This window comes from Alosa alosa, chromosome 10 (assembly GCF_017589495.1).
Source record: "Alosa alosa isolate M-15738 ecotype Scorff River chromosome 10, AALO_Geno_1.1, whole genome shotgun sequence".
NCBI classification, from domain to species: Eukaryota; Metazoa; Chordata; class Actinopteri; order Clupeiformes; family Clupeidae; genus Alosa; species Alosa alosa.
Genome location: NC_063198.1, coordinates 2,983,686 through 3,008,982, shown reverse-complemented (window position 1 = coordinate 3,008,982; position 25,297 = coordinate 2,983,686). Strand labels below are relative to the sequence as shown.

Here is a 25,297-nt window from a genome sequence, read left to right as displayed (position 1 = left end):
GTCTCCTACAGGTGAGCTGGGCGCAGGTGTATGGAGTCACACTAATTGCTTCCTGGTCTGGGCCTTTAAAGCGCTTCAGACGAGACCGGGTTGTCGACCGCCGTCGCTCCATCTCTCCCACACCGTTTAGGATTTTGTTTTGCTTATTCATTGCACCGCATTACACTGACTGCTTACACTTTTACTTTCCAAATCCAACTCCATTACTGACTTTACTTAACCCATTCTGTTAAAGTCTATTCATTTAATAAATCTAATATATATATCGCTATCCGCGTGTGGCCTTTCCCTACTCTGTTGCTTGCTTTGAGCCAGGCTTGTAACAGAAGTTCCATGCGTGCTCCAGAATTCTGAATCAGCTGTAATGATCTTATTACACAAGCGGGTAAGCCAGCTAATAGTGAATTACAATAGTCCAGCTTGGAGATGACCATGGTCTGAACAAGTTGTTTGAAATCTTGTGTCAGATATGGTCTGATCTTCCTAATGTTGTAAAGCATAAACCAACATGATTTTGCAATTTAGCTACTCTCAATGTTCAGTCACAGACAGAAGAGCAGTTTCAGTAGAATGGCCACTCTTGAAACCAGACTGCATAGGGTCTAGTAGATTATTCTGATGAAAGCCACATACTTGCTTGAAGACCACTTTCTCCAAAACCTTTGACAAGAAAGGAAGAAGGGAGACAGGTCTGTAGTTCTTTACCTCCGTTGGATTAAGGGTACTTTTCTTTAGCAAAGGTGTAACCATAGCCTGTTTAAAAGAATAAGGAACTATTCCAGAACTGAGTGAAGCATTAAATACATGTGTGACTGCCGGTAGAACAGCTAATAAATAAATGTATAAATGCAAATAAGCTGAAAAGTTAGTAAATGTAGAGACCAAGCTAAATCTTGTCAGATTTATTTAAAATTTAATGACCATTCCATCAAAAATAATATTCATATCTACACAATGTTTTCAGACAACTCAAGCAAAAATGTTCTATGCTACTACTAAGTAAAAACAGCTTGAGGCTCCACCTTAAGTGCTTCAAACAGTGGTTGTGGAAGATGTACAGGGTTTCAGCAAAAGGCAGATAACCAACACCATATATTAAAAGAATTATTCTGCTGTATAACACAATACATTTCATATCATTGTAAACTCTTTTCAAGACCACTAAGAGAGACCATGTGGTAAAGTGCTATAGAGAGAAGATAAAACTTCTTATATATTCAATATAACACAAAAATAATTGTGGCATTTATCTCTTAAGCTTGTTTTGCTGCTATGTTAAATACATACAAATGCATATACAAATGAGTTTTACTTCGATGGCAATTTGCAGACTATTTGGACATCTACTACTGTCTAATTTAGTTTTGAGCAACACGCTCATGCTAATTCCTGAACAATGCACATAGACATTTTTGCATGAAGCAAAATGTAGACACAGAACATGGTTTGTGAATAAACTTGTGTTTTTGGCATGGCGCAAAATGGAAAACAAAGAAGCAAAATCCACTTCAGTTCTTACATATTTATACTATATACATATAGGCACAATGGTACAAAGTGGCACAAATTCACAACTCAAACAAACCATCTGTTTCATTTGAGTGCATATTCAAATAAACATAGAAATGTGATTGAGATTAAAATGGCACACAATAAAATAAGGTAAAATAAAGAATGCAGCAGATGTGAACTGAAAGCCCGGTTTGCAGCTGTAAAAATTATGATACGAAAATAATAATAAAAACACAGGATCAGGTGGTTCAAATGTGTACCTCCATGGCATCTTTTTAGAGTAAAACTGTCAAACATTCAGATAAGAATTGAATCGCTAATTGAAAAGCTCATGCTGGTTTATTCCATCAATAAAGCAAGATTATGAAAGCCTTTCAAAGAGGGCATTTCATGATGCCGGACAACTGAAGAGACTGGAAGACCAGATTAAGATTTGTTGTTTGCCCCTTTATCTTTATAAATACAAAGCAGTATGTCCTGTTCTTCATGTGTTTTACCCTGAAATACCATAACAATGAACAAAGAACCTGACAAAGATAAAGCAAAGGGAAGTGTAGAGCTGGGTTGCTCCTCAAACGAGGGGGTTACTGCGGTCTTGGGTCTCTGCTTTCTTCAGCTTGCCCTTACTGAAGCTCTGGATAGAGCTGAGAAGGGCAGTACGGCCCAAACCACTTGATGATGGAGAAGCCAGGGGAGGAGGGCCAGAATCACACGGTGACAGCACAGTAGGAGGGAGAGAAGGAGGAGGGGGAGGAAGAGGAGGAGGTGGTGGTGCCTCGGAGGCTCCTATGTCAATCAGAAAGCACTTGTTCAGTTCATTCTGCAGCTAATTCTAAAGAACATCAAACTCAACTGTGTGCTAGGGCTGGGAGATATGATAAAATAAATGATCATGATTGATCATGTAAATATCATGAAATTGATAATTATCATTTCTGCAGTACAAAACCAAAAGTGCAGTATCTGGTAAAATGGCAAACGGAGAAAAACAGCTTTTTGTGTTTTTCTTTTGTTAAGTGCATGATTCATGTGAAGTACATCGTATGATGACCTTGGCTGCAGTGCAGTGGTAGTAGTTTTGACATACAGTCATAAACTGCAGTAAATAAATTGGAAGAATATCACCAAGGCTAAAAATACAAGAACTTTTTACCATCATTTTTGTTTGGAGCTGTACACATAAAAAACAGGAGGAAAGCAACATTGGCAGTTCAGAACCTTTTACATTTTTTTGTTTCATGACTAAAAATTTCCTTTCAGGAAGAATTAGGGAAAGCTTTTTTTTAAGAGATATTTTATTCCATCCTTTCTCATCTTACTAAACAAATAACTTGTTATTAATTATTAATGAGCCCACTTATGTATGTATGTGTATGTATCTCATTTATTTATATTGTCACATGTATCCTATTGCAGATCCTACAATTTGGCTATGAACAGCAGATTCCTTAACTTAAAGACTCCTTTTTACTTCAAGCTGATTCAGAATGTAAAAAAATACTTCAAATAGAATGGACTGAATAAACTGAATTTAAGACATTCTTAAATCCCCTATCTTTAAATCTTATTCTTAGTATTTGTAATATGAATGTAAAAAAATACTTCAAATAGAATGAACTGAATAAACTGAATTTAAGACATTCTTATATCCCCCATCTTTAAATCTTAATCTTAGTATTTGTATAATATTACTTTACGATGTTCGATCAATAATTTGATTAACATTAGGCAACAATTCAATGATGAAATGCCAACCAAAGGCTAATTAGATAGCTAATGAGGTATTTCAAGAGGTCATGACGGTCCTTCACAGGTCATAAGGTTTATACATAATGTGACTAATACACAGGGAATTGCTGTAGTAAGGCATACAGTAATGTTTACTTTGTTACATGTACTTAAAGTCATAGGGCTCTATCTGGGCTCTACTAGCAAAATGCTATGTTTTGTTTCACCTCAGGGGGTGCTAAAATCTATTTTTTTATTGTAAATGTTTAATTTACCTGTAAACACCTGTAACTACATGCATTGCATGCATTTAATCTGTGAATGGGACAATACAACAGTAAATGTCAATATACTTAGCTATTTCCATATACAAACACGCCTTGTTTTATTGTCATGGTCATTTCATGTAGAGACTTCAAATTGTGGGAAAACATTAATAAACTGATGTATTTGAAGAGGAAATAGTGACTGATACCAAATGAAAAAAGCAAAACTGTTTTTTTAATACCCTCAATAATCACACTTAATGCACATTTTTCTGAAATCTAGGGACCTTTTGAAAGCCAGGAAACATTTAGTAGACTTTAAATTGTTTACACATGCTTTTTTGAGTTGGTCTTCCCCCCTAGAAAAACCCTAGGAGGTTTTTCTGCCAATTTTGTAGGCTGGTGTGTTATAGTATTCTTTTAATAAGCCTACTGGTAATTTTACTGATTGATTGATTGAGGTTTTTATTAATCGATTGATGAATTTTGCCATGAAATTGTGTATGTTTTTTATGGTGTAATGGAGAGGGTGGAGCTGTATGCTGTGCTGCTGGAAGACCCCCTTCTAGGCTCATTAAAAGTCACAAACATGGCACATGTTTTTCAAGCTGTAAAAATTAAAGAATTTCGAGGTCTGAAAAAGATATGAAGAAAAATCGGAGACGGTACAGCAACAACCTTATCTGATTTGACACGGAATGACCCATGTGCCATTCAGCAGGGCATTAGCATACTAATATGGGCCATTCAGAAAACACATAACATTTTCTTATATAATTTATATCGCCCAGCCCTAGTGTGTGAATATGGCTTTAATAGATTTAGTAGTTAATGTAATAATAACTGCTTGCATACAATTCTGGCCATTTGGGGCATGCCACGACAAAATGAGTCCTATGTCGCTAAAATGAAATCGGAGATATAGCGATTTGAAAGAAAATATAATTTTTCTAATTTGACCACAAATACATTCCTTAACCTCTAATGCATCTCTCAGCGAAATATTACACTGAAAAACAACCCCAAAATATGACTTTGAAGGCAAAATAAATGCTTAGATGAAACGTTTGTCACAAAGTCTGGTTTGGTCCTACGTAGCCTACAGACACTCATTTTAATTTCCTAATCAAAGCTACTATCTTCCTTGGTTTGAGTCATTTCTAGCAGGCTACAGCAATAACCTCTTCATGAGCTAGGCTAGTCACTCCAAATGTGAGGATAAATAAGATTTCTTTTGCAGACAGGAGAGTCAAGGTGAATGAAGTAGGTGGCTATGCTACCGCACGTTAATGTGTAAACAGCTGATTTTCTCAGAAGGTAATTTTTTGCTTGTTGTCGCCGCTTGCTCTTTCCTTGCCCTTGTTTCTCTGAATTTGCTGAATGAAACTAAATAAATGAGCACTTGTTTAAAAAGAATAGAAACTGTATTTTTCAAATATGAAATAATCTATTTTTCATTTTAGCGACATAGGACTCATTTTGTAGTGGCATTCCCCATTTATTCTTCATCTGAGCAGTAAGCTGAAAATATAAACAAAAACAAGAAAATAAAAACTACAAAGGCACAAAATAATATTCACTTTTCGCAAATTCTCAAATTAACCTGGTCACAAAATTATCACAATCCACAACATGTTAAAAAGCACATGCTCAAAGAGTAATTCACATTTTTGTCATTAGGACATATACGTTGCATGTGTGGGTTGGTGATAAGTCATTTATCTTTGAAATTTCCAAAAAGTAATTTGAATTGCAGATTGTGATACATTAAAGTTGCATTAACCCTGTTCAAAGCAGCACATTTCTTGTACAAATTTAAATTGTAGTCAATTAAGCTACCAAAAAATAAAGTGAATTTTCAATTACAATGTCTTTTTTCAGACCACTTTAAATTTAAAGGAACACACCACCCAATGTCAGTAGTAATATATGTTCTTACCTTAACTTTCACGAGTTGAGTAATACCTCTCTCGTGTCGGTACGTGCACTCAAACGCTCTGGTGCACGGCTGGACTGTGTTAGCATGTTGCTATGCTAGCGGGCTTTGCCGTAACTAGCCGTAGAAGTAATCAAAACATCCACGTTTTTCCCGACTTAAATACAGTTGCACGAGTAGTTGATAGAAATGTCTCACGGCCCGCGCAACATGAAACATGGCGATTTTCCAAGCGAATAAACAGGAGAACTACAATGTGGCTAATAGCACTTGGGAGTACTTCGACCTAGCGTAGTAGTATTGTTAACACCTAATTGTAGATCCTATCCACCACAGAGTTTAGAATCCATGCTGGATCGACCCTCAGCCTCTCCCTCCCCTCTGAGCGAGAGAGAGGCACACACACTAGAGATGCGCTGATGGGCTATTATTTCAACCATAACTGCATAGCAAAACTTATCATCCATCCATCCATCAGCACCAAAGTTTTTGACCAATTTTCAAAACCGCACCCGCCCACCATCCGCTGGTTGTTTTAATGTAGGCTATATGGGTGATGCAGCGCTGCTGACGTGAGGCTAGAAAGCCCTTGCCTGTTCTAGAAAGACTGATCCAATGCAGAAAATATATTAAAAGGCTAAATTCGTACATTGGCTATGTTGTAGCCTATCCCCAGAATATCAGAAGCAAACTCAGTCTCTGTCTCGCAAAACAGTCTCCAAATAAAACGCACATCGGCCTGTTGCCTATTCTGCCAGCTTGTGACAATATATCGTCCAAAATGCTTGATTGCATTGCATTCTCCACATTTTTAGCTAAATTTTCATGTACCACATCAGCATTTTTGTTCAGTGAATCTTTCTGCGTTTTTTATTACAATGATAAAATTGTAAAGCCTATTGCCTCGCTTGAGGCAGATGGAGGCAATATGGCTATATGCCCGGTCGAAATTGTAAAGCAATTTACAAAAGATTCACTGAACAAAACATTGTAGTTCTCCTGTTTATTTAGCTAAAAAAATCAATGCAATCAAGCATGTTTGGACAATATATTTCTATCAACTACTCGTGCAACTGTATTTAAGTCGGGAAAACGTGGATGTTTTTGATTACTTCTACGGCTAGTTACGGCAAAGCCTGCTAGCATAGCAACATGCTAACACAGTCCAGCCGCGCACCAGAGCGTTTGAGTGCATGTGACACGGGAGAGGTATGACTCAACTCGTGAAAGTTAAGGTAAGAACATATATTACTACTGACATTGGGTGGCGTGTTCCTTTAACTAGCCAACAGTAATGTGAAGGGATGTGGAGAACCCCAGCACTTTCTGAGGAAAGGTGTGGAGAGGGTCAGGTGTTTCTGCTGAAAGGACAGGGTATGCTGCAACTTTAAGGGTGTGTTTTCACCTGGCATTGGATTTTTTCCTATCTGATAGCGAGTCGACACCTCTAAGCACAGGTATGGATACACTCAATATGCAAGATCTGATATTCAATGGATGATCTCTGCATAAACTGTGCCCATACTAACAAACAATCATAAAACATCATTTTTGAAAGCCCACAGAGATATTTTGGGCAATAGTTTGCAACAAACAGGCAAATTTTGTAGGCTGGTGTGTTATAGTGTTTTTTTTAATAGGCCTACTGGTAATTTTACTGATTGATTGATTGATTGAGGTTTATATTAACCGATTTATGAATTTTGCCATGAAATTGTGTATGTTTTTTATGGTGTAATGGAGAGGGTGGAGCTGTATGCTGTGCTGCTGGAAGACCCCCTTCTAGGCTCATTAAAAGTCACAAACTGAAATATACAGTTCCTTTTTTAACCGAATATTAATAGATACAATGACATTACATACCAATATTATATATTATTACAAGACTAATGGAAAGACAATATGCCATTACTACATTTTGTAAGGTTAGGTTTTGTGTGTGTGAGGGAGAATATCTGGCAATATAGCAAATCTGGATAGCAATATCTTAATATAAAAGAGGGATCACTGCCCAGTTAGCAAAGTGCTGTGTATATAAGTAAGTAAGTATATATACTCTTTTGATCCTGTAAGGGAAATTTGGTCTCTGCATTTATCCCAATCCGTGAATTAGTGAAACACACTCAACACACAGTGAACACACAGTGAGGTGAAGCACACTCTAATCCTGGCGCAGTGAGCTGCCTGTAACAACAGCGGCGCTCGGAGAGCAGTGAGGGGTTAGGTGCCTTGCTCAAGGGCACTTCAGCCGTGCCTACTAGTCGGGGTTTGAACCGGCAACCCTCCGGTTACAAGTCCGAAGCGCTAACCAGTAGGCCACGGATTTACTGATTTACACCATGCTTCTATTTGTGTCTATCTATTCTAAAGGCATGGCACTATTTGTGGCTCACTGCCATGCAAAACAAGCTTAACTGACAGCAACAGAGCTAATGAGTATCACTGATATTTAAGACCTGTCTTTAATGCCGCATAGGTAAAAGAAATAACACATTTGGTCGTCGTCATCAGAAATTCTGTATGTGTTTAATTGCTTATCAAGCAGGGAAGTGATATCCAATAAGTGAAGTGTGTAGGCAGGTGCAGGTGGAGGTGTCAAGTTGCTATTGATAGCATAATGTCCAATGCTATTACCAGGTAAAAATGCACCCTAAAACAGGAAGGAATCATTATTGAATTACTTTACCCCACACACGTTCAAAATGGTGCATGCTCTACTTGGAAGACAGCAGAGGGGCAGGAGGGAGTGGGAGAGGAAGATACATATTACTGTTCATTTTTTACTATGAGCGGAATCAACAATACACATTCTACAGACAGATAAGATGATGGTGAGGTATAAGTTAGATGGAAATAATGAGGACTGAGGAAAGACAGTGTAGGTTGATGTTAAACCCTAAAATGTGTATCACTATCTAGTTCTAACATTCAAAAATCGGTAAACTGCATTTAGTGACATTGTTAAATCAACAGACTTTTACTAAACATGCTGTGAGCGTTGCACATCCGGTCACTAGTTGGGGGAGCACTTGCCTACATGAGGTTCAAGCAAGGAAATCTAATACCACAGGGGCAGGTTTGACAATTGCACGTCATGATGGTGGGCAGGGCACATACCTGATGTCGATGGTGGGGTAGGGGAGGAGGGGCACGTGGGTGGGGAGCTGGCACCTGAGCCTGTTTCAAGGGAGAGTAGGGCTCAACCACACCATTTCACCTCCAGAAAAACTTCCAGAACAATGCCCAAAGGGCACACATTTCTGTTGATTCTATGACTCCAAACATGGTTGGTCATTCTAAACGTAGTAAATATTTAACTTTTATGTATGTTTTGAATCCTTTGACTTTGGGCTGGGCAAAATTGCTGAACTAACCCTACAGTAGTTTTGTGGTACTACATGTCTGTTCATGCATGGCGCCACTGCAGCATAGTGTTGCACCATCGTAGTTACTGATCATTCATCTCATCATTCATATATTCTCGCAGCCAAGGAGCACAATTGGGTGGTGATACAATTTACGGGATACAGGAACGTTCGCTGCTAACGTTCACTCACGGTCATTCAGGAAAGTTTTCTTGACAGCGCTGGAACGTTCCTTCATGGTTAAATCTTTGGTTCTGGGAATGTTCATGGAATGTTCTTTGAACCATGTTTAAAACAAGCAGAGAAAAATTGTAGCTTACTAAGCGGGCACTGTGCTTTATTGAATCCGTGGTCGAACCAGACGGAGAGCTAAAAGTATAATACTAGCTTATCTTTGGTTGAACCTTTGGGTCGAGCTAACATAAGTTTATTGTTGCTAGGCAATCTACTCCACTGATTATACAAAGATTCGACCTTAGTTAATCCCTCAGCGAACATTCCCAAAATGTTCCCTGACAGTTGTTGCACAAAACTGTTCTGGGAACGTCAATTAAAGAATAAAAAAATGTATCATTAAAGAACAGCGTTCCATCATTGGAACACCTACCCCCCTTCCCCACCATTCAAAATCAATTGTATTCACCATATTGCTATGTAGTATAGTAATGTTAAACACAATCTGAAAGCTTGGACTCTTGGGAATCCATACATGACAACCTTTTCCATGTACAATCTGTATAGTGCTTTACATTGTCAGATTAATCTTGCGATGTCTCAATTAAATTTAATCAAAAATGCCCTCCTCCCCCTCCTCCGCCTTTGGTGTTTCCCTATCTTCTAGCTACAGTGTATATCCTTAGCAATAAGTAGATGCAGCATATTGGGTATTGAAATATTCACAGGAATCCATAGAAATTGAATATTCATGTTGTTTTATCAAATACTAGTTGTGCAGATGTATAGTTCATCTTTAACACATCCATTGAACCAACAAGGAAAATGCAAAAATAGACTTTGGTGTAATTATTCCATATTTTGTGTAGTCATTCTATATCAGAACCTCTGATATACAATCCAAATAGTCTACAAGAAACCTCAGTGTTACTTTTCATTTTAATTGTATTGTCAGTATGCATTTTGGGTAACCAAAAGTCCTATGGAGAGTTTCCATAGGGCATTTTACAAAACGCATGAGCATACCTTGGTAAATAATGGTCTAAAGTACTCATTTTTCATTCTATATTGATCTACTTTTGCACACAGCTTCACAAGACCTGGTGCTAGGGCTCAGTTGTGTTTCTAAAGTCATATCAAGTGACCTAGAGCAGCGGTCCCCAACCAACAGGCCGCGGCCCGGTACCGGTACATGGCATAGGCCTATATGCAGTTGTTTGATTGCACGCATGTTTGCATTTTGCGAGGTCTATTTTCTTACGTCTGTCTGTCCTGCCTTAAACACTTTTACATATTGCCTTCAGCGCTGCGCAGCCTCAGGTCAGCTCACTTTACTTGATCAGTTCTTGGCGAACGGTAGTGTCACACGAAGTTAGCTAAACTGCTAGAATGAGCAACAAAAAACAAGCATCTTTAGCAGGTCACTGGCCAGAGTGTTTGAGTTGCGAGAGCAGAAAAAAAGTCACTGTTAGCTGCACATTTTAGTGATGAGGACTGGGTGTCAAAACTCGCTTACCTGTGTGACATATTCGGGTTGCTTAATGACCTCAACCTGTCACTCCAGGGGAGAATGACGACTGTCTTTAAACTGGCAGATAAAGTTAAGCTGCATTTAAAGCCAAGCTTGATTTGTAGGGACGACGAGTGGACCAGGGTGTATTTGATATGTTCCAAAAGTAGTGGGGTTTTGGGAGAGACTGAGGCAGGGCCCTTTCTCTCGCGAGCTGGTGCGCGATCACCTTGTTGCGCTCTCAAATGAGTTTGAGCGTTACTTCCCATCCTTCAAAGATTCACGGCAAACCAATGAGTGGGTCCGCAACCCATTTGTCAATATCCCGAATAGTCCTAACTTGTCAGCGCAGGAGGAAGAGCAGTTGATCGAAATTGCAAATGACGGTGGTCTTAAGAGTGTGTATAAGGAAACCTCTCTGGCGGGTTTTTGGATCAAAACCAAAGCAGAATATCCCGAGATAGCCGTAAAAGCGCTGAAAACGTTTCCCACCACGTATCTATGCGAGGCCGGGTTTTCGGCAATGACTGCAACTAGACAAATTGCGCAATCGACTGGACATTTCAAACACACTGTGTCACTGTCTTCCATCACCCCCAGATGGAAGCTTCTTGTTGCAGGGAAACAAGCAGGGCTCCCACTGATTATATTATTCCAAATGCGCGTTTAGTTCCCATGTTTTGTTCCCATATTTTGTTAAGCATGTTCACACTTATAGATGTAGCTTCAAGTTGTTCAATATTCATAGTTCATATTGTTCAATTTTCACTTCTTCAAGTTCACGTTTTTCACAAGAGATCTTACCTTCACTGTTCATACATAACTGGAGCTAGTTATTTTCAAGTAATGCATGCACAACACATATGGAACATGGAACCCCCCCAAAAAATAGGAATCAAACCGGTCCATGGTACATAAAAGGTTGGGGACCTAGAGGGCTGAAATGTGGTCAGTTCAGAGATGCTTGTTATCTGGCAGAAATAAAAAAAAAAAACAATATTTTAGCATATGTAAGTCGGTGCCAGTACTTCCCAAAGCTATTCTGATTGTTTTGTTGAGAAACTACAGAGTCTGAGCTTTCTTAAGAGGTCAAGCATTTGATGGTAGGCCCCAAAAGAGGTGGGAACAGTGCCCTCTGAAGTATGCACAGTGCAATTTTGGGGGGAAAAGACAAAAAAGACCCATTTTTCACAGTGTTAATATAAGCATCAGGGAACGTTCCCAAAAGATTCCTTGACAGTTGCACAAAACTATAGATAGTAGATAAAAAAATATATCGGTAACACTTTATTTTAATGTGTCGCTGTTACAGTGTACTTACCTAATTAGGTACAGTGGTACAACCTGTGTAACAACATGTACTATCAGGTACTATCATTGTACTTGCATTATGTATTTGTGGGTACCTACATATAGTTGTTACATTGTAATACTGAGTGCTTTTACAAAACTTTGCCAATTTGCCTAAATTTTCATCAGAGGCAAAGAGCTGACCTGAGACCTGCTGGATGGGGTAAATCTGGTCATGATAGATTTGATATACAAAGCATGCTTAGCTCCAGTCAAGGCCTCATTGTCTTCAGTACATGTAACAGCTGTGCTGCTACAACCTTGTTACTCTTTGATACAGTGAATAAACCTATTAAGTGTACCAGTTAATTACATGTACATATGACATGTATGTTATGTCTTCGATGTCTTGGAACAGGTCTACTAATTCACTACATAGTACATATATCAACTGTGTTGGTACACACTTATTGCTCTTTGATACAGTGGCATAAACCCATTAAAATTAAGTGTACCAGTTAAGTACTTACATCTACATATATACATCCTGTCAATGATGTTATGCATCCTGTACTGTAATTGATGTGTTGAAACGTGTCTGCTGTTACACCACACAGTACATGTGAATTAGTAGACCTGTTCCAAGACAAGACCTGTTCCAGTTTATTCCACTGTATCAAAGAGTAACAAGGTTGTAGCAGCACAGCTGTTGCATGTACACTGAAGACAATGAGGCCTTGACTGGAGCTAAGCATGCTTTGTATATCAAATCTATCATGATCCGATTTACCCCATCCAGCAGGTCTCAGGTCAGCTCTTTGCCTCTGATGAAAATTTAGGCAAATTGGCAAAGTTTTGTAAAAGCACTCAGTATTACATTGTAACAACTATATGTAGGTACCCACAAATACATTATGCAAGTACAATGATAGTACCTGATAGTACATGTTGTTACACAGGTTGTACCACTGCACCTAATTAGGTAAGTACACTGTAACAGCGACACATTAAAATAAAGTGTTACCAATATATCCTTAATATAACCATCAGGGAACATTCCCTAAAGGTTCTTGAAACCAAGGGGTAAGAGAAATACCCAACATACACTGCTCACACCAGAAAAACAAGCACACCGAGAGATTCATTAATATAAAATGTTGAGAGATTCATTAATATAAAATGTTGGCATTAGTAAGGATTTTAATATTAAAACGATAATTGTTTTATGTTGCATTCAATCTTGTGATCATATATTAAAGGTCCTGTTCTACATGAGGACGTTTTCAAAAATCTATTTTGCGAATGTTAACAGCACATCATTATTTGCATGAAAGTCATGCATTTTACGCATTTCCATGTCTGATACACCGGAAATAGAATAGAATAGAATAGAATACCTTTATTGTCATTGCACATAGGAACAAAATTCAATTGCACTTCCTCTGGTGGTGACACGTAGTATCACAAGACAAATTGGCAGCATACCATGTCCGAAATGTAATTTAAGTCCAGCAGCAGTAAAATTCTCTTAGCTTTTTTACCGCTCGTCTGATATGAATGCTGCATAACCTACTGCTGCTGACTCCTCGCATCAACTACAGGTAGCGATTGCTTCTGATGTCAAGTAACGACCATTGGGATATGTTGTAAAATATCGAAGTAGGGGAAGGGGTTAAACAGAGAATTGGGATTGAGCCTAAATGTCCTGTGTGTATGCTTTAACTAACTTGTTCACACACTGTGCAGGAATAATGTGAGTGTCTGCTGAAAGTTTTTATTACACCTAGGGAATTTTCCCCCTCACTGAATACATCCATGTTTTGTTCCATAGAATGCTCAGAAACAATCCAAAAGATACTATTAACTGTTCTGGGTGCCATTATAAAGACCAGAGTTGTTACTGTACTTCACTTACCAGAATTGTTACTGTACTTCACAGAGAGGTCCTCTTCATTCTCATAAGTTGACTGTCTGGATTTCTAAAGAAAAAAGATTTCGGTCAGCAAAATAATGTGATCATTCACTGGGTCACAAGGTCAAATAACTGAGAGGGTGCATCATATGGGACATGCACATGTATACCTTTCTTGCTAGAATTTTCCTCCTTTTCTTCTCTTCCTCTGAACCGTGGTGAGATTGTGCTCTGGTCAACCTTCTGTGCTGATGAATCTAATGACAGAAAACACACTGCCCTATTAAATCTTATATCTGTTTGTTTATATAAAGGGGCAGTAAATGTATATTGGGTGTGAGGATGCATTATGTCATGACTTATACAACTAGCATGAATACTGCTATATCTAGACCCAATAATACCACCAATTCTACACAGCATGAAATGGTATGGCACAGAACTGACAATTTTCTGTTCCTCCTGAAGTCTCTTTTCCAGGCTGTCTTTGGCAGTTTTCAATGCCTCTTTTAATTTGGTGGTGATCTATTTTGGGGAGAAAAGGGTAATTAATAATTTACATAATTCATGTGTAATTTTCACACACAGAGTTCACACACAAAAACACATAGTCATTCATACATGCTGACATGCATACATATACACACATAAAGTTGATGTAATCAAGGTATTGTTAGTTATAACTAAAAGACATCTGACCACCGCCTACAGGGAAATAATTTACCTTGAACTGGGCCTTCTCCGAGTTAAACAGCAACACATCATTGAATAGTCTGTTTAAAACCAATGCAGAGTGCTATCAAATCAACAGTCAGAGATGTGTCTGTACGGCAAGAAACCAATTCTGTGCAGTAAGTTACAATGTTTAGCGAGTGTGATGTGAGTAAATGAATGGAGGCAATAGATGGGAAAAGGGGAGAATGGGGTGTGACTTACGGTGTCTGTAAAAGTTGTAGAACGGAGGGCATCCCTGTTTTACAGGCCTCAGTGGACAGAATGGACTGCAACACAGGCACTGAGGGGATCAAAGTGAAGCAGATCAGAAACTGCATGACTAGTTACAGTACTATAAAATGTATGCACACCCTTAGATATTTTCCCCTTTTATTGATTTCATAAATGGAATCATGGTCAATATAATTTGGATTTGACAGGAATTTACAACAAAAAAAAGTTCAAAGTGAAAACAGATTTTTTCAAAGTAATGTTAATTAATTAAAAATATACAATTCAAAATGAGCGATTGCATAAATATTCACCCTCTTCAAGTCAGTATTTAGTAAATTCACCTCTGGCTGCAATAACAGTACAGAGTCTGCGTGGATAGGTCTCAATTAGGCTTGAATATCTGGATATTGCAATTTTACTCGATTTTTCTTTGCAAAACTGCTGAAGTTCTGTCAAGTTACATAGGGACTGGGTGAGAACTACGCTTTTCAAGTCCATCCACAAATTCTCTAATAGATTAAGGTCTTGGCCATGCAAGAACATTCACCTTATTATCTTTAAACCATTTCTATGTAGTTTTCACTGTAAATCTTCTACCAAGTCGCAGTTCTCCTGCAGACTGAATCAGGATTTCCATATATGTTATAAAGGTGTCTTTATACTACTGTACTATACATATATACACTGCACTCAATGCAACCACTTCTGCTAGATTATATATTTGTAATTAATTAACATTACTTTGTAGAAAACCACTTTCACTTTGTCTGTTTTTTTGTACATTCTTGTATATCTTTGTACAGCTTTGAGTTTTTTGTACATTATAGATTCTATTTATAAACGCAACAAAAGGGGAAAATATCCAAGTGTGTGACTACTTTTTATAGCCACTGTATTTATTAATCATTCATGATTAATGAGCTCATGAAATCAGAATCGTAATATAGATGGCAAGTGACACACTATACTTGGTTCAACTTCAAATAGTAAGATGTCATGTGATTCCCTGAAGCATTTATAACTCTGCTTTTCTGAGAGGGTAGTCTAATAAGAGGAGAAAAACAACACCCAGCTACATATCAAGGGGTTATGTGATTAGTTTCACTGGTAATGGGAGGGTGGGATGTAGGGTAATGTGCATGCGCATGTGAATCTCATTTTAAAGTCTGCTACTGAGAGCTCCCAACATATAGTCAATGAGCATGTATAGACCATAGACCTTACAATCTTAGTTGCATTTGTTTTTCTGACATAAAAATTTGACATCTGAACCTTTTTTTTACATATACCACAAACCAGAGGTGGCCAAATTCTACCCTATAAAGGGTCAAAACTTAATCTGGGTGGAGGACTGTGGGACAAAAATTAGCGTTCACATTATGTCACTTTATATTAAATTGAAATGTATAGTGTCATGGGCCTGCTGATCTCTGCTGACAGAAGCTACACAGCGCTCCAGATTTCATGACAGGACACTGAAAGCATGAATGAATAAAGTATCACAACACCAAAGACCACATAATCAGTACCTTGTACCTTATGCATGTGTAAACCTGTATAAAGGACTAGAAGTTGCTCACTAACCCACAGATGTGAAAGGGGCTGGAGGTAGCTGGTCCAAGGGCAAAGTATCTGGTGGTCTTCCGTATACCATTTCATACAGTAAGTGTCCAAATGAGTACACATCAATGGCCTCTGTTGTCTACAACAAATCAATGACCAAAATATTTAATAATATTTGCCACGAGAAGTATCACACAGTTATCACACAATTGTCAACAGTTATTAGCCCAAACATATCTTTGCTCTCTTAGTGCGCCCAATGTGTTAAAGCGCTGGAAGAGTAGTCAGGACACTTGGTGAAAAGAATCAGGGGATTGTTCGCAATCAGTGTGCCACATGTCTACTAGTTTTGTTGTTTGAGATTGTGCCTAGGCAACCAGAAAAGATAAAGATAAGCAAAGGCAACAAAATTGGCAAAATATATAAATGTGAAGATGTAGTTGGAATGTAAAAATGGCAGTGTTTGGCTTCACTATCAAAATATAGCCACCTCCAAGCCAAAACAAATAATAGAGTGTTGTCCAAGTATTCATTTCATTTTGAGTAATATGACTATTTAACAGTGTAACATTTTATGGTCAGATCAAAAGTAGAACATTTAAAAAAAAACAACCACAGGGCCGAAATTTAATGTATTTCATTTTTCCGATTTCTGTGACCTGGAAGTCAATCCGAAGTCACTTTCTTGGTCTTTTAGGCCTTAATACATGTGCTCAGTGTTGCCAATTTTGTGATTTTGTCGCTAGATTTAGTGTCTTTTGACCATCCCTAGCGAATCGTCAGAAAATCATCTCCTTTTCTCATGCCTGTTTCATTTATAAACATTGTGATCGCCCATAGCTATGCCCCATGATTTATAGAAGTAATGACTGGCCTATGTAGTATCAGCCCAGGTTATTGCACGGAAGTAGTTCTATGTTCTATTGATCTATCTGTTCAGATCCATTGTCGACAACGTCATTGGAAGGCAGCAGTTGTATCGTTTAATAGTCTGATTTAACACTGCACAACAGAATCAGCGGCTGGCAACGGAAGTCAATAAATTATTTCTGTGTGACAGCAATCGGAAAAAATAAATATCAAAACCCCTGAATGTTCTACTTTTGATCTGACCATGAAATCGAAAGTATGAAAAACAAACCATTATTTGTTTGTTTGTATCACATATTCTAATAATAAAATAACAAGTAATTTTTTCCTTTTTTTGATTTTGGATTTTCAATTGAATATCAAATGAACGAATCATACACGGACCACCCGTATGTAATCATTCTCTATAACAGTTTCATTCATCAAGATGATATGATTATTGGGTCAGTTGGAGGTTATAATATTATGCCTATGCTATTTATGACTTGGGCGGTGGTAGCATAGTGGCTAGGGAGCTGGACTAGCATGCAGTAGCATGACAAGTTGTGGGTTCAATTCCCAGCTTCCACCGTTGTGCCCTTGAGCAAGGCACTTAACCACAAGTTGCTCTGGGGAGAATGGCCCTATACAGTGCCTATAAAAAGTATTCACACTCCCTTGGCTATTTCCCTTTCTCGAATCTCGATCAATTTAATTTGGCCTTTTTTTACAATAATGTATCCCCTTAATAATTAATCTACTCTTTAATGTCAAAGTGAAAGCAAATTTCTACAAATTAATGTTAATTAATTAAAAAATATCTTGCAAAATAAGTGATTGCATAAATGCCCCCCCCCCCCCCCCTGACCTAAAACTGAAATAGAGATCACCTGAGTGCAGTAAATGTGTATAGTATAGTAATACCAGCTTCACGTTTCTGGGTGTCCACAACTTTGAGGACCTCTCTTGGACCCTCAACAGCTCTACCCTGATCAAGAAGGCTCACCAGCGTCTTTTTTCCTGAGGAGACTAAAGAAGATCCACCTGTCTCCTCAGATCCTGGTGAACTTCTACCGCTGCACCATCGAGAGCATCCTCACCAACTGCATCACAGTATATGACACGGTATAGCAACTGCTCTGCTTCCGACCACAAAGCACCGCAGAGGGTGGTGAAAACTACCCAACGCATCATCGTTTCCCTTACTCCCCTCCATCGAGGCCATACAGGGCAAGCGATGCATGCCTAAGGCGTGCAGCATCCAACCACAGACTGTTCACCCCACTTCCCTCCGGAAAGCGTTACAGGTTTCTCCACACCTGAACCAGCAGGTTCAGAGGAAGCTTCTTCCTGTGGCCGTCAACCTACTGAACTCTAGCTCTGCACCCCAGTGACGTCGCCCCCCCACCTGTTGAGATGTCCACGACCACGACCAACCTTGACAGGGACAACTAGGAGGCAGACAATCAAGGATACAGTGCACTAAAATCCCTTTTCCATTGAATGGTATCAGCTCAACTCTACTCTACTCGGTTATGGTACCAGCTTTTCCATTTCCATTGCAAAAAAGTACCCTCTTTAATGTAGCTGGGTGCCATAGGGAGGGAAATCTCATCACCACCTACTGGTTGCGTTCCTAGAGTTTGGGATTTAGCAGAGTGATGGGATTGTTTTTAAGAAAAAATATATCTCGGTCCACATTAGGCACTTAGTTGAATGCCTTCCATATGCTATGCATTGGGGTCACCTCTATTGCTTCTAGTGGTCATACTTTATTTTTAGGATCAGTTGAATTGTTTTGAGTTTTTTTTGCAACATGGTGATAACAACCTACAGTTGCATGTGACGTCACTGGTTTGGGCACTTCATCTCTAACTGATCAAAATGGCAATTTGCTTGACTGGCTTAACATATTTTTGTAATGACGGAGAGGGATGTAAACCGCATAGTGATTACCTTTATGTTAGGGTAACTTGTGTTGTGCTCCTATTCACATGAAGAGCTGGCATAAGTGTTAAGTGTCACTGCTAACCAGCCTAATAAACAAACTATGCTACGGTGAGTAAAGTCGAAGGGTAAAGTCACATGCCTTCTTTTGTAGTCTGTTTATGAAACAAAAGGAGCAATTTAGTTTTTTTAAAGAAGGCAAAATAGGTTCTAACATTTTCAGTTAGTAGATATTAGCAGATATTTTTGGTGGATAACTTCGCTGATTTGGCTTCATAATATTTTTTAAGAATAGGTCTATGGGACTTAACATTGGAGCTGCTCTTCGATAGGAACGCAACCACTTGGGGCGCTGGTTTTCACTTTCCCTCCCTATACAGTAGGACTGCAGAAGGAAACTAGCATGGCGTCATTAACGTGGGACACACAGCAATATCAACAACGGAGGAAATCAAGGGGAGTTTGTTCTGATTCATGGCATGTGTTTGTATGTATATGTTAATATTCATTTCAATCCATGAAAAAATGTTTGTTAATTCATAATGAGATAGAATGCACGTTTTTTTTTAACTGCAGGAAGTTATTCATTTGAATTAACGCACCTGTTGTGAATGACCATTTTCAGACCTAGACTGCGTTACATTAATGTGTTTGTCGTGCTAGCACAGTAGATTATGCCTAAGGTTTTTTTTTTTTTAAATGACAGTCTTATCCAGAACACAGCAATGTCAATAGCAACCAATCAGTAACGTGCAATACTTTCACATCACCTTTTGGAATTGCCTCAGCTCGCTTGGAACCTCAACAGAGGTGATACCAAAAATAGTACCAGGTACCAGTTTTTGTTAATGTAAAACCAAAAAAGCGTGTTGAGCTGATACCATGCAGTGGAAAAGGAACTTGGAATGTGTTATATTGCTTATATTGCACCACCTGTCTGTAAATGCTGACTTGAAGGGGGTGAATATTTATGTAATCGCAAATGCTTTCACTTTGCCATTAAAGAGGGGATTGTTGTAAATTATTGTTAAAAAAGGCCAAATTAAATTGATCAAGATTCCATTTATAAAAGCAGTAAAAGAGGAAATATCCAAGGGGGTGGATACTTTTTTATAGGCACTGTACTTGAAATAAGTCACTTTGGATAAAAGCGTCTCCTAAATGAATACATGTTAATATAAATGGCTTAAATCAGGGTATAACGTTAGGTAACAGAAATACTGTCCCACCCAGTTGTTGACGGTGTCCATGAACATGATGATCAATTAAGCACTTACATTGATTTTTCTGAATTGTGTTACATAAGGTCTGTAGTAGGAGGGTAGACCCAGAAGAGAATTCTCTATGTCCAGCAGCTTGCATGTGTTATCTTCTACTAGGATATTGGAGGCATGTAGGTGACCGTATGCAAATCCTTTATCGTGAAGAAATTTCAGGGCCTATGAAATAACAATCAAAATTTTAACACATCGTTGTTCAGATCAATACACCAATTGCAATTTTGCAAAATAACCAGCATTCAACATCAACACCATCCTAAATCCAGTCGTGGTCCTAAAGTTGAATTTCTTCTTGTTGCTCACCTCCAAGATCTGCCTCCCATATGTCCTGATCTGCTGAAGTTCCAGGCCCTGGATCTTTTTAGGATTACAGTATTTCTTCAGGAAGGGCTCTTTGGGTTTCACCTGGGATTAAAAAGATGATTTCAAACTCTCACCACTAGTCTTTAAAACTGGGATGAATTTATACAAATATTCTGTCACAAAATGTCTGAAAAATAGACTGATAAAGTTGACTGTGTCGCTTTTATCCAAAACCGACACAGACACAGACTCGCAACTTCGGGAATCGAAACCGTTATAGACGTTACTGCGGATCCACCATGAGGCACGTATACTGTAGCTACATCTACAAGTTTACAAAAAAGAAACATCAACAAAAGAGGTGCAACATCAATGAAAAATGTGAAAGGACAGAATTCTTACCTTACAGATGTGGTCTCTCAGTGTTCCTTTCTCATTGAACATCCTAATTATCAGTGCAGAAGATTCATTTGTGGTGGCAAATGTGACGGGGTATATGAAGGGACACTGGATAAACAAACAAACAAACAAATACATACATGAGATGACACTTTCCTTCCAGAGGCATAATTTTAAAAACCTGAACATCCCTTACGCCCTTTACATTGTTAGGGCAGCAACCACTGCCATGTTGTCTGTTTGCAAGACAAATAAATTAAGGCTGTCAAGCAATTAAAAAAAATAATCGAATTAATTACATACTCGGTGACTAAATAATCTAAATTAATCGCATGCATCCATTTTTGGCATGAACATATTTAAAAAAAATATTTAAATTAGAAATTTGGCAGATTAGTGAATCAATGAAAAGCCAAACCAACATTATAGACTTTAAAGCAATCAGTTTCAGGTATTTTTGGCGACTCTAGAGCTCTACCTTGAGTCGCGATATATTTATATTTTACTTTGCCTTTATAAATAGCCTACTACTCATGGCTTGTTCCCCTTGTACACAATGAAAATGCTTTTGTTGTGGACGCAAAGGACTAAAAACAGGCAGAAACTATCTCCAAAAAGCTATAGGCCTATCTACTGATAAGGTAGGCCTAATGTATAAATGAAAGAAGTGCCCTTAAGCAGGAAGAGGTTGAAGGTCACTCAGCAAGAACCAGTGGCGACTTCTTCAGAATTAAATAAATTAAGATTTCTATAACAATATAGACAAAAAATAAACATTACTGATATATTTGACACTGTTGTATACCTATGATAATAGGCCTACAGGTTTTTTGTCGTACTATGCAAACTGCCACCCTGGCTCATCACAGCTTCATTAGCAATGCAATGACTTCATGAATCAGTGCCTTTAGTATACTTATATATTTAGTAACCATTAGTATGTTTTTACTCAAGATGACCATATTTACCCCAGACACCACAGTTCAAACAACACAGAACTTAATTGTGGAAGTCAATCACAATTCTATGTGTAAAGGTAATCAGACACTTACAGACAGTGCAGGCAGCATCTTCATAGAGGATACCAAATCTTTGTCAGAGAGGAATTTATCAGGACCAAATCCAATCTGTGGATAAAAATGAACTTAAATCTGTTAAAAGGTGTTATATTTAACATACTTCTGTTACAAACAGGGGTGGCAACTGGGTATTTTAACAGCTTTTTACCACCTCAAAAATATTGCCAAACTTGGATGATGTCAAAACATGATTTAAAAAAACTCATTCATGCATTTATCTCCAGCAGGGTTGATTACTAGAATGGGCTTTTCACAAGCCTTTCTAAAAAAAGACTATCATGATTTCAGCAGTACACCTTCTCGACCTCTCAGGTCTCAGGAGAAACACCTGTTAATAAAACCTTCTGTTACATCTGTTACATCTTTTAGCTGCGACATGTATGCGGTTTTAGCCTGGCTCCGCCCTGCTACGTACTTCCGCTCAATTTTCATTTCCCTTCAGTACGTTGTCTGGGATTTCGGTATATTATGAAATGTACGAGAGTCTGGTAGGACCAGGCTAATGCGGTTCAGCTCTGGAACCAACTTTTGGATGACATCAAAAAAGCCCCTGCTGTAGCCAGTTTTAAATCTAGACTTAAGATCAAACTGTTCTCAGATGCCTTCTGCTAACTGGGCAGCCGTGGCCTACTGGTTAGCACTTCCAACCTGTAACCGGAGGGTTGCCGGTTTGAACCCCGACCAGTAGGCACGGCTGAAGTGCGCTTGAGCAAGGCACCTAACCCCTCACTGCTCCCCGAGCGCCGCTGTTGATGCAGGCAGCTCACTGCGCCGGGATTAGTGTGTGCTTCACCTCACTGTGTGTACACTGTGTGCTGTGTCTGTTTCACTAATTTACGGATTGGGATAAATGCAAAGACCAAATTTCCCTCACGGGATCAAAAGAGTATACTTATACTTATACTTAACTGCACTGAGCTATGATTTCCAGTGGTGATTGCTGCTCTTTGGATCAGGGGAAGCTCTGATAAAAATGGTCATTTTTATAACCATTTAATTATAAAATTAATATTATTAAGATGCTATATTGTTCTTTGAGGGAAAAAAATATCCCAAAACCCAGAATAGGCCAGCCAAACAGTAGGCTATGGCAGACATGGCATAATGTAGCCTACACCGTTAACGTTATATTATCCTAAATACACAGCTGAAACAAAAGTAAGTCACAAACTCTGTAACTCCACATTAGGGTTTTATTTACAGTAGCCTATGCTATTTACAAAGACAAATAGAAACCGACTGTATTGCTCCAAAAATTATGAGAATTTGAACTGCAACTTGCCTTGCCTCTCGACTTCACCTGCCAAACACTAACGTTTACACATCCCTTGAACTTGAACCACTTCCTGTCAGATCGCGACATATGCTGTCAATCAAAAAGAGTCCAGCCTCTATGACGGTTCCTCCAATCATCATACAGAAGCTCGGCGTCCGGGCCATCCCACTGTCCCATTCACTCCCAGAGACGCCGGGCTTCCCTGGAAATTACGATTTTGTGGCGCTTGTCCAATAAATGTGTAGCTTTTCTGCACTGAGATCAGCCCACTCTGTAGTGCCATTGAAAGTCCAGTGAAGCCGAGCGTCTATGGGTTTTTTGCATGTTTTTTTTTTTATGGATCGTGTCGTCATTGTGTATTACGGGTGCAAAATCACGATAAATGACCGGCAAAACCTTATTGCTGAACAAACTAGCCATGAAGATGAACATGTTTTCAGCATGTTTTATTTGGAATAGTAGGCTAGAAGCTAATGTAATAGTGTTATTTGATGCGATTTTCCGTGATATTTTAGGAGGCTGAGCTTCCCCTGTAGTCTTAGAGCAATCACCTTTGATGAATTCTGAATCTGCCTTTAGATTATTCTACCTTGTGTCTTTTAATTATTCTTTATTTTTTAAATGATTTTACCTTGTGTGTTTTATGTTTTCTTTTTTATTATGATCTTTACCTTTTAAACTATTCTTTGACTATTGCCCTTCTATGCTTTTATTTGCTATTACTGTTTGCTTTTGTTTATGTAAAGCACATTGAATGACCTCTGTGTTTGAAATATATAAAGAAACTTGGGTAACACTTTACTTGACAGTATCGACATAAGAGTGACATAAGAGTGACATGACACTGTCGTAAACACATGACACTGTCATGACACATGAAACCTAACCCTAACCCTAATCCTGACCTCTAACCCTAACCTTAACTTGTTATGACAAAAACCGAATGTCACTTAATGACAGAAGCGTTATATCTTAGGTGAAGAACTACAGACCTGTCTCCCTTCCTTTCTTGTCAAAGGTTTTGGGGAAAGGGGTCTTCAAGCAAGTTTGTAACTTTCTTTATCAGAATAATCTACTAGACCCTATGCAGTCTGGTTTCAAGAGTCATTCTACTGAAACTGCTCTTCTGTCTCTGACTGAGGCATTGAGAGTAGCTAAGTCCTCTGCTCAGTCATCAGTATTAAGTCTACTAGATTTATCTGCAGCCTTTGATACTGTTAACCATGACATTCTCCTTTCTATACTATCTGAACTGGGAATTTGTGGAAAAGCTCTTGACTGGTTTTAATCTTACCTTAAAGGGCGTTCTTTTAACGTGTCTTGGCAGGGACAGGTATCTAAGTCTCATGACCTCACCACAAGTGTGCCTCAGGGATCAGTATTAGGACCCTTGCTTTTCTCTATTTACACCACTTCCTTAGGTGAGACCATTCGCTCCCATGGATTTGACTATCACTTAGTGCTGGGCGGTATACCGGTTCACACCGTATACCGGTGTATATTTTCGCTATGATATGAATTTTTAACATACCGCCATACCGGTGTATTTGATTACACAACGTTTGGAGCGCTGCGCCGCGTGACGGTGTTTCAGACGGGCCTTTTTTCACACGCACGCATGGTGCGACTGCGAGGCATGGTGAGGGTAAACACAAAACACCTTAAGTTTTTCCCCTGAAGAAGTATGACCCTTAAGGCTTAATTTCTCCTTTCTTGGTGATAAGCCTGGCTACCTCACAAGTGACCTGTTCCTGAAGACAGGGACAAAGAATAGCACCAGTTACATAAACATCTCACAACTCGCTTGTGGTCTGGGTTCACAGTTGTGTCAGGCTTTGCCTAGTTTACACGCATACACAGGCTGCGACACTGTAAGTGTATTTGCAGGTCGTGATAAAGTGTCAGCCCTAAAACTTCTTCAGAAGAATGAAAACTTCTGTGAGACCTTTCAGAGGGTTGG

The 25,297-nt window shown here is 38.7% G+C and overlaps 1 protein-coding gene across 6 annotated transcripts in view; it reads right to left on the bottom strand.

The window, feature by feature from the left end:
- Positions 1-887: 887 nt before the first annotated feature.
- The window catches only part of pxk (PX domain containing serine/threonine kinase), a 43,729-nt gene continuing 19,319 nt past the window's right edge, over positions 888-25,297 (bottom strand). For 3 of the 6 annotated variants that reach the window (XM_048254297.1, XM_048254300.1, XM_048254301.1), the window contains exons 7-18: positions 22,035-22,109; positions 20,986-21,090; positions 20,584-20,685; positions 20,278-20,439; positions 16,226-16,343; positions 14,630-14,708; positions 14,418-14,466; positions 14,141-14,218; positions 13,864-13,950; positions 13,697-13,760; positions 8,560-8,619; positions 888-2,298 (exon numbers count right to left, since the gene is read on the bottom strand). In XM_048254297.1, coding sequence (XP_048110254.1) covers positions 2,084-2,298; positions 8,560-8,619; positions 13,697-13,760; positions 13,864-13,950; positions 14,141-14,218; positions 14,418-14,466; positions 14,630-14,708; positions 16,226-16,343; positions 20,278-20,439; positions 20,584-20,685; positions 20,986-21,090; positions 22,035-22,109 — 1,194 coding nt within the window. In that variant the 3' untranslated portion in view covers positions 888-2,083. Of the gene's footprint in view, positions 2,299-8,128; positions 8,157-8,559; positions 8,620-13,696; positions 13,761-13,863; positions 13,951-14,140; positions 14,219-14,417; positions 14,467-14,629; positions 14,709-16,225; positions 16,344-20,277; positions 20,440-20,583; positions 20,686-20,985; positions 21,091-22,034; positions 22,110-25,297 lie in introns of all 6 variants that reach the window. The other 3 variants (XM_048254302.1, XM_048254303.1, XM_048254299.1) reach the window with 3 other exon arrangements.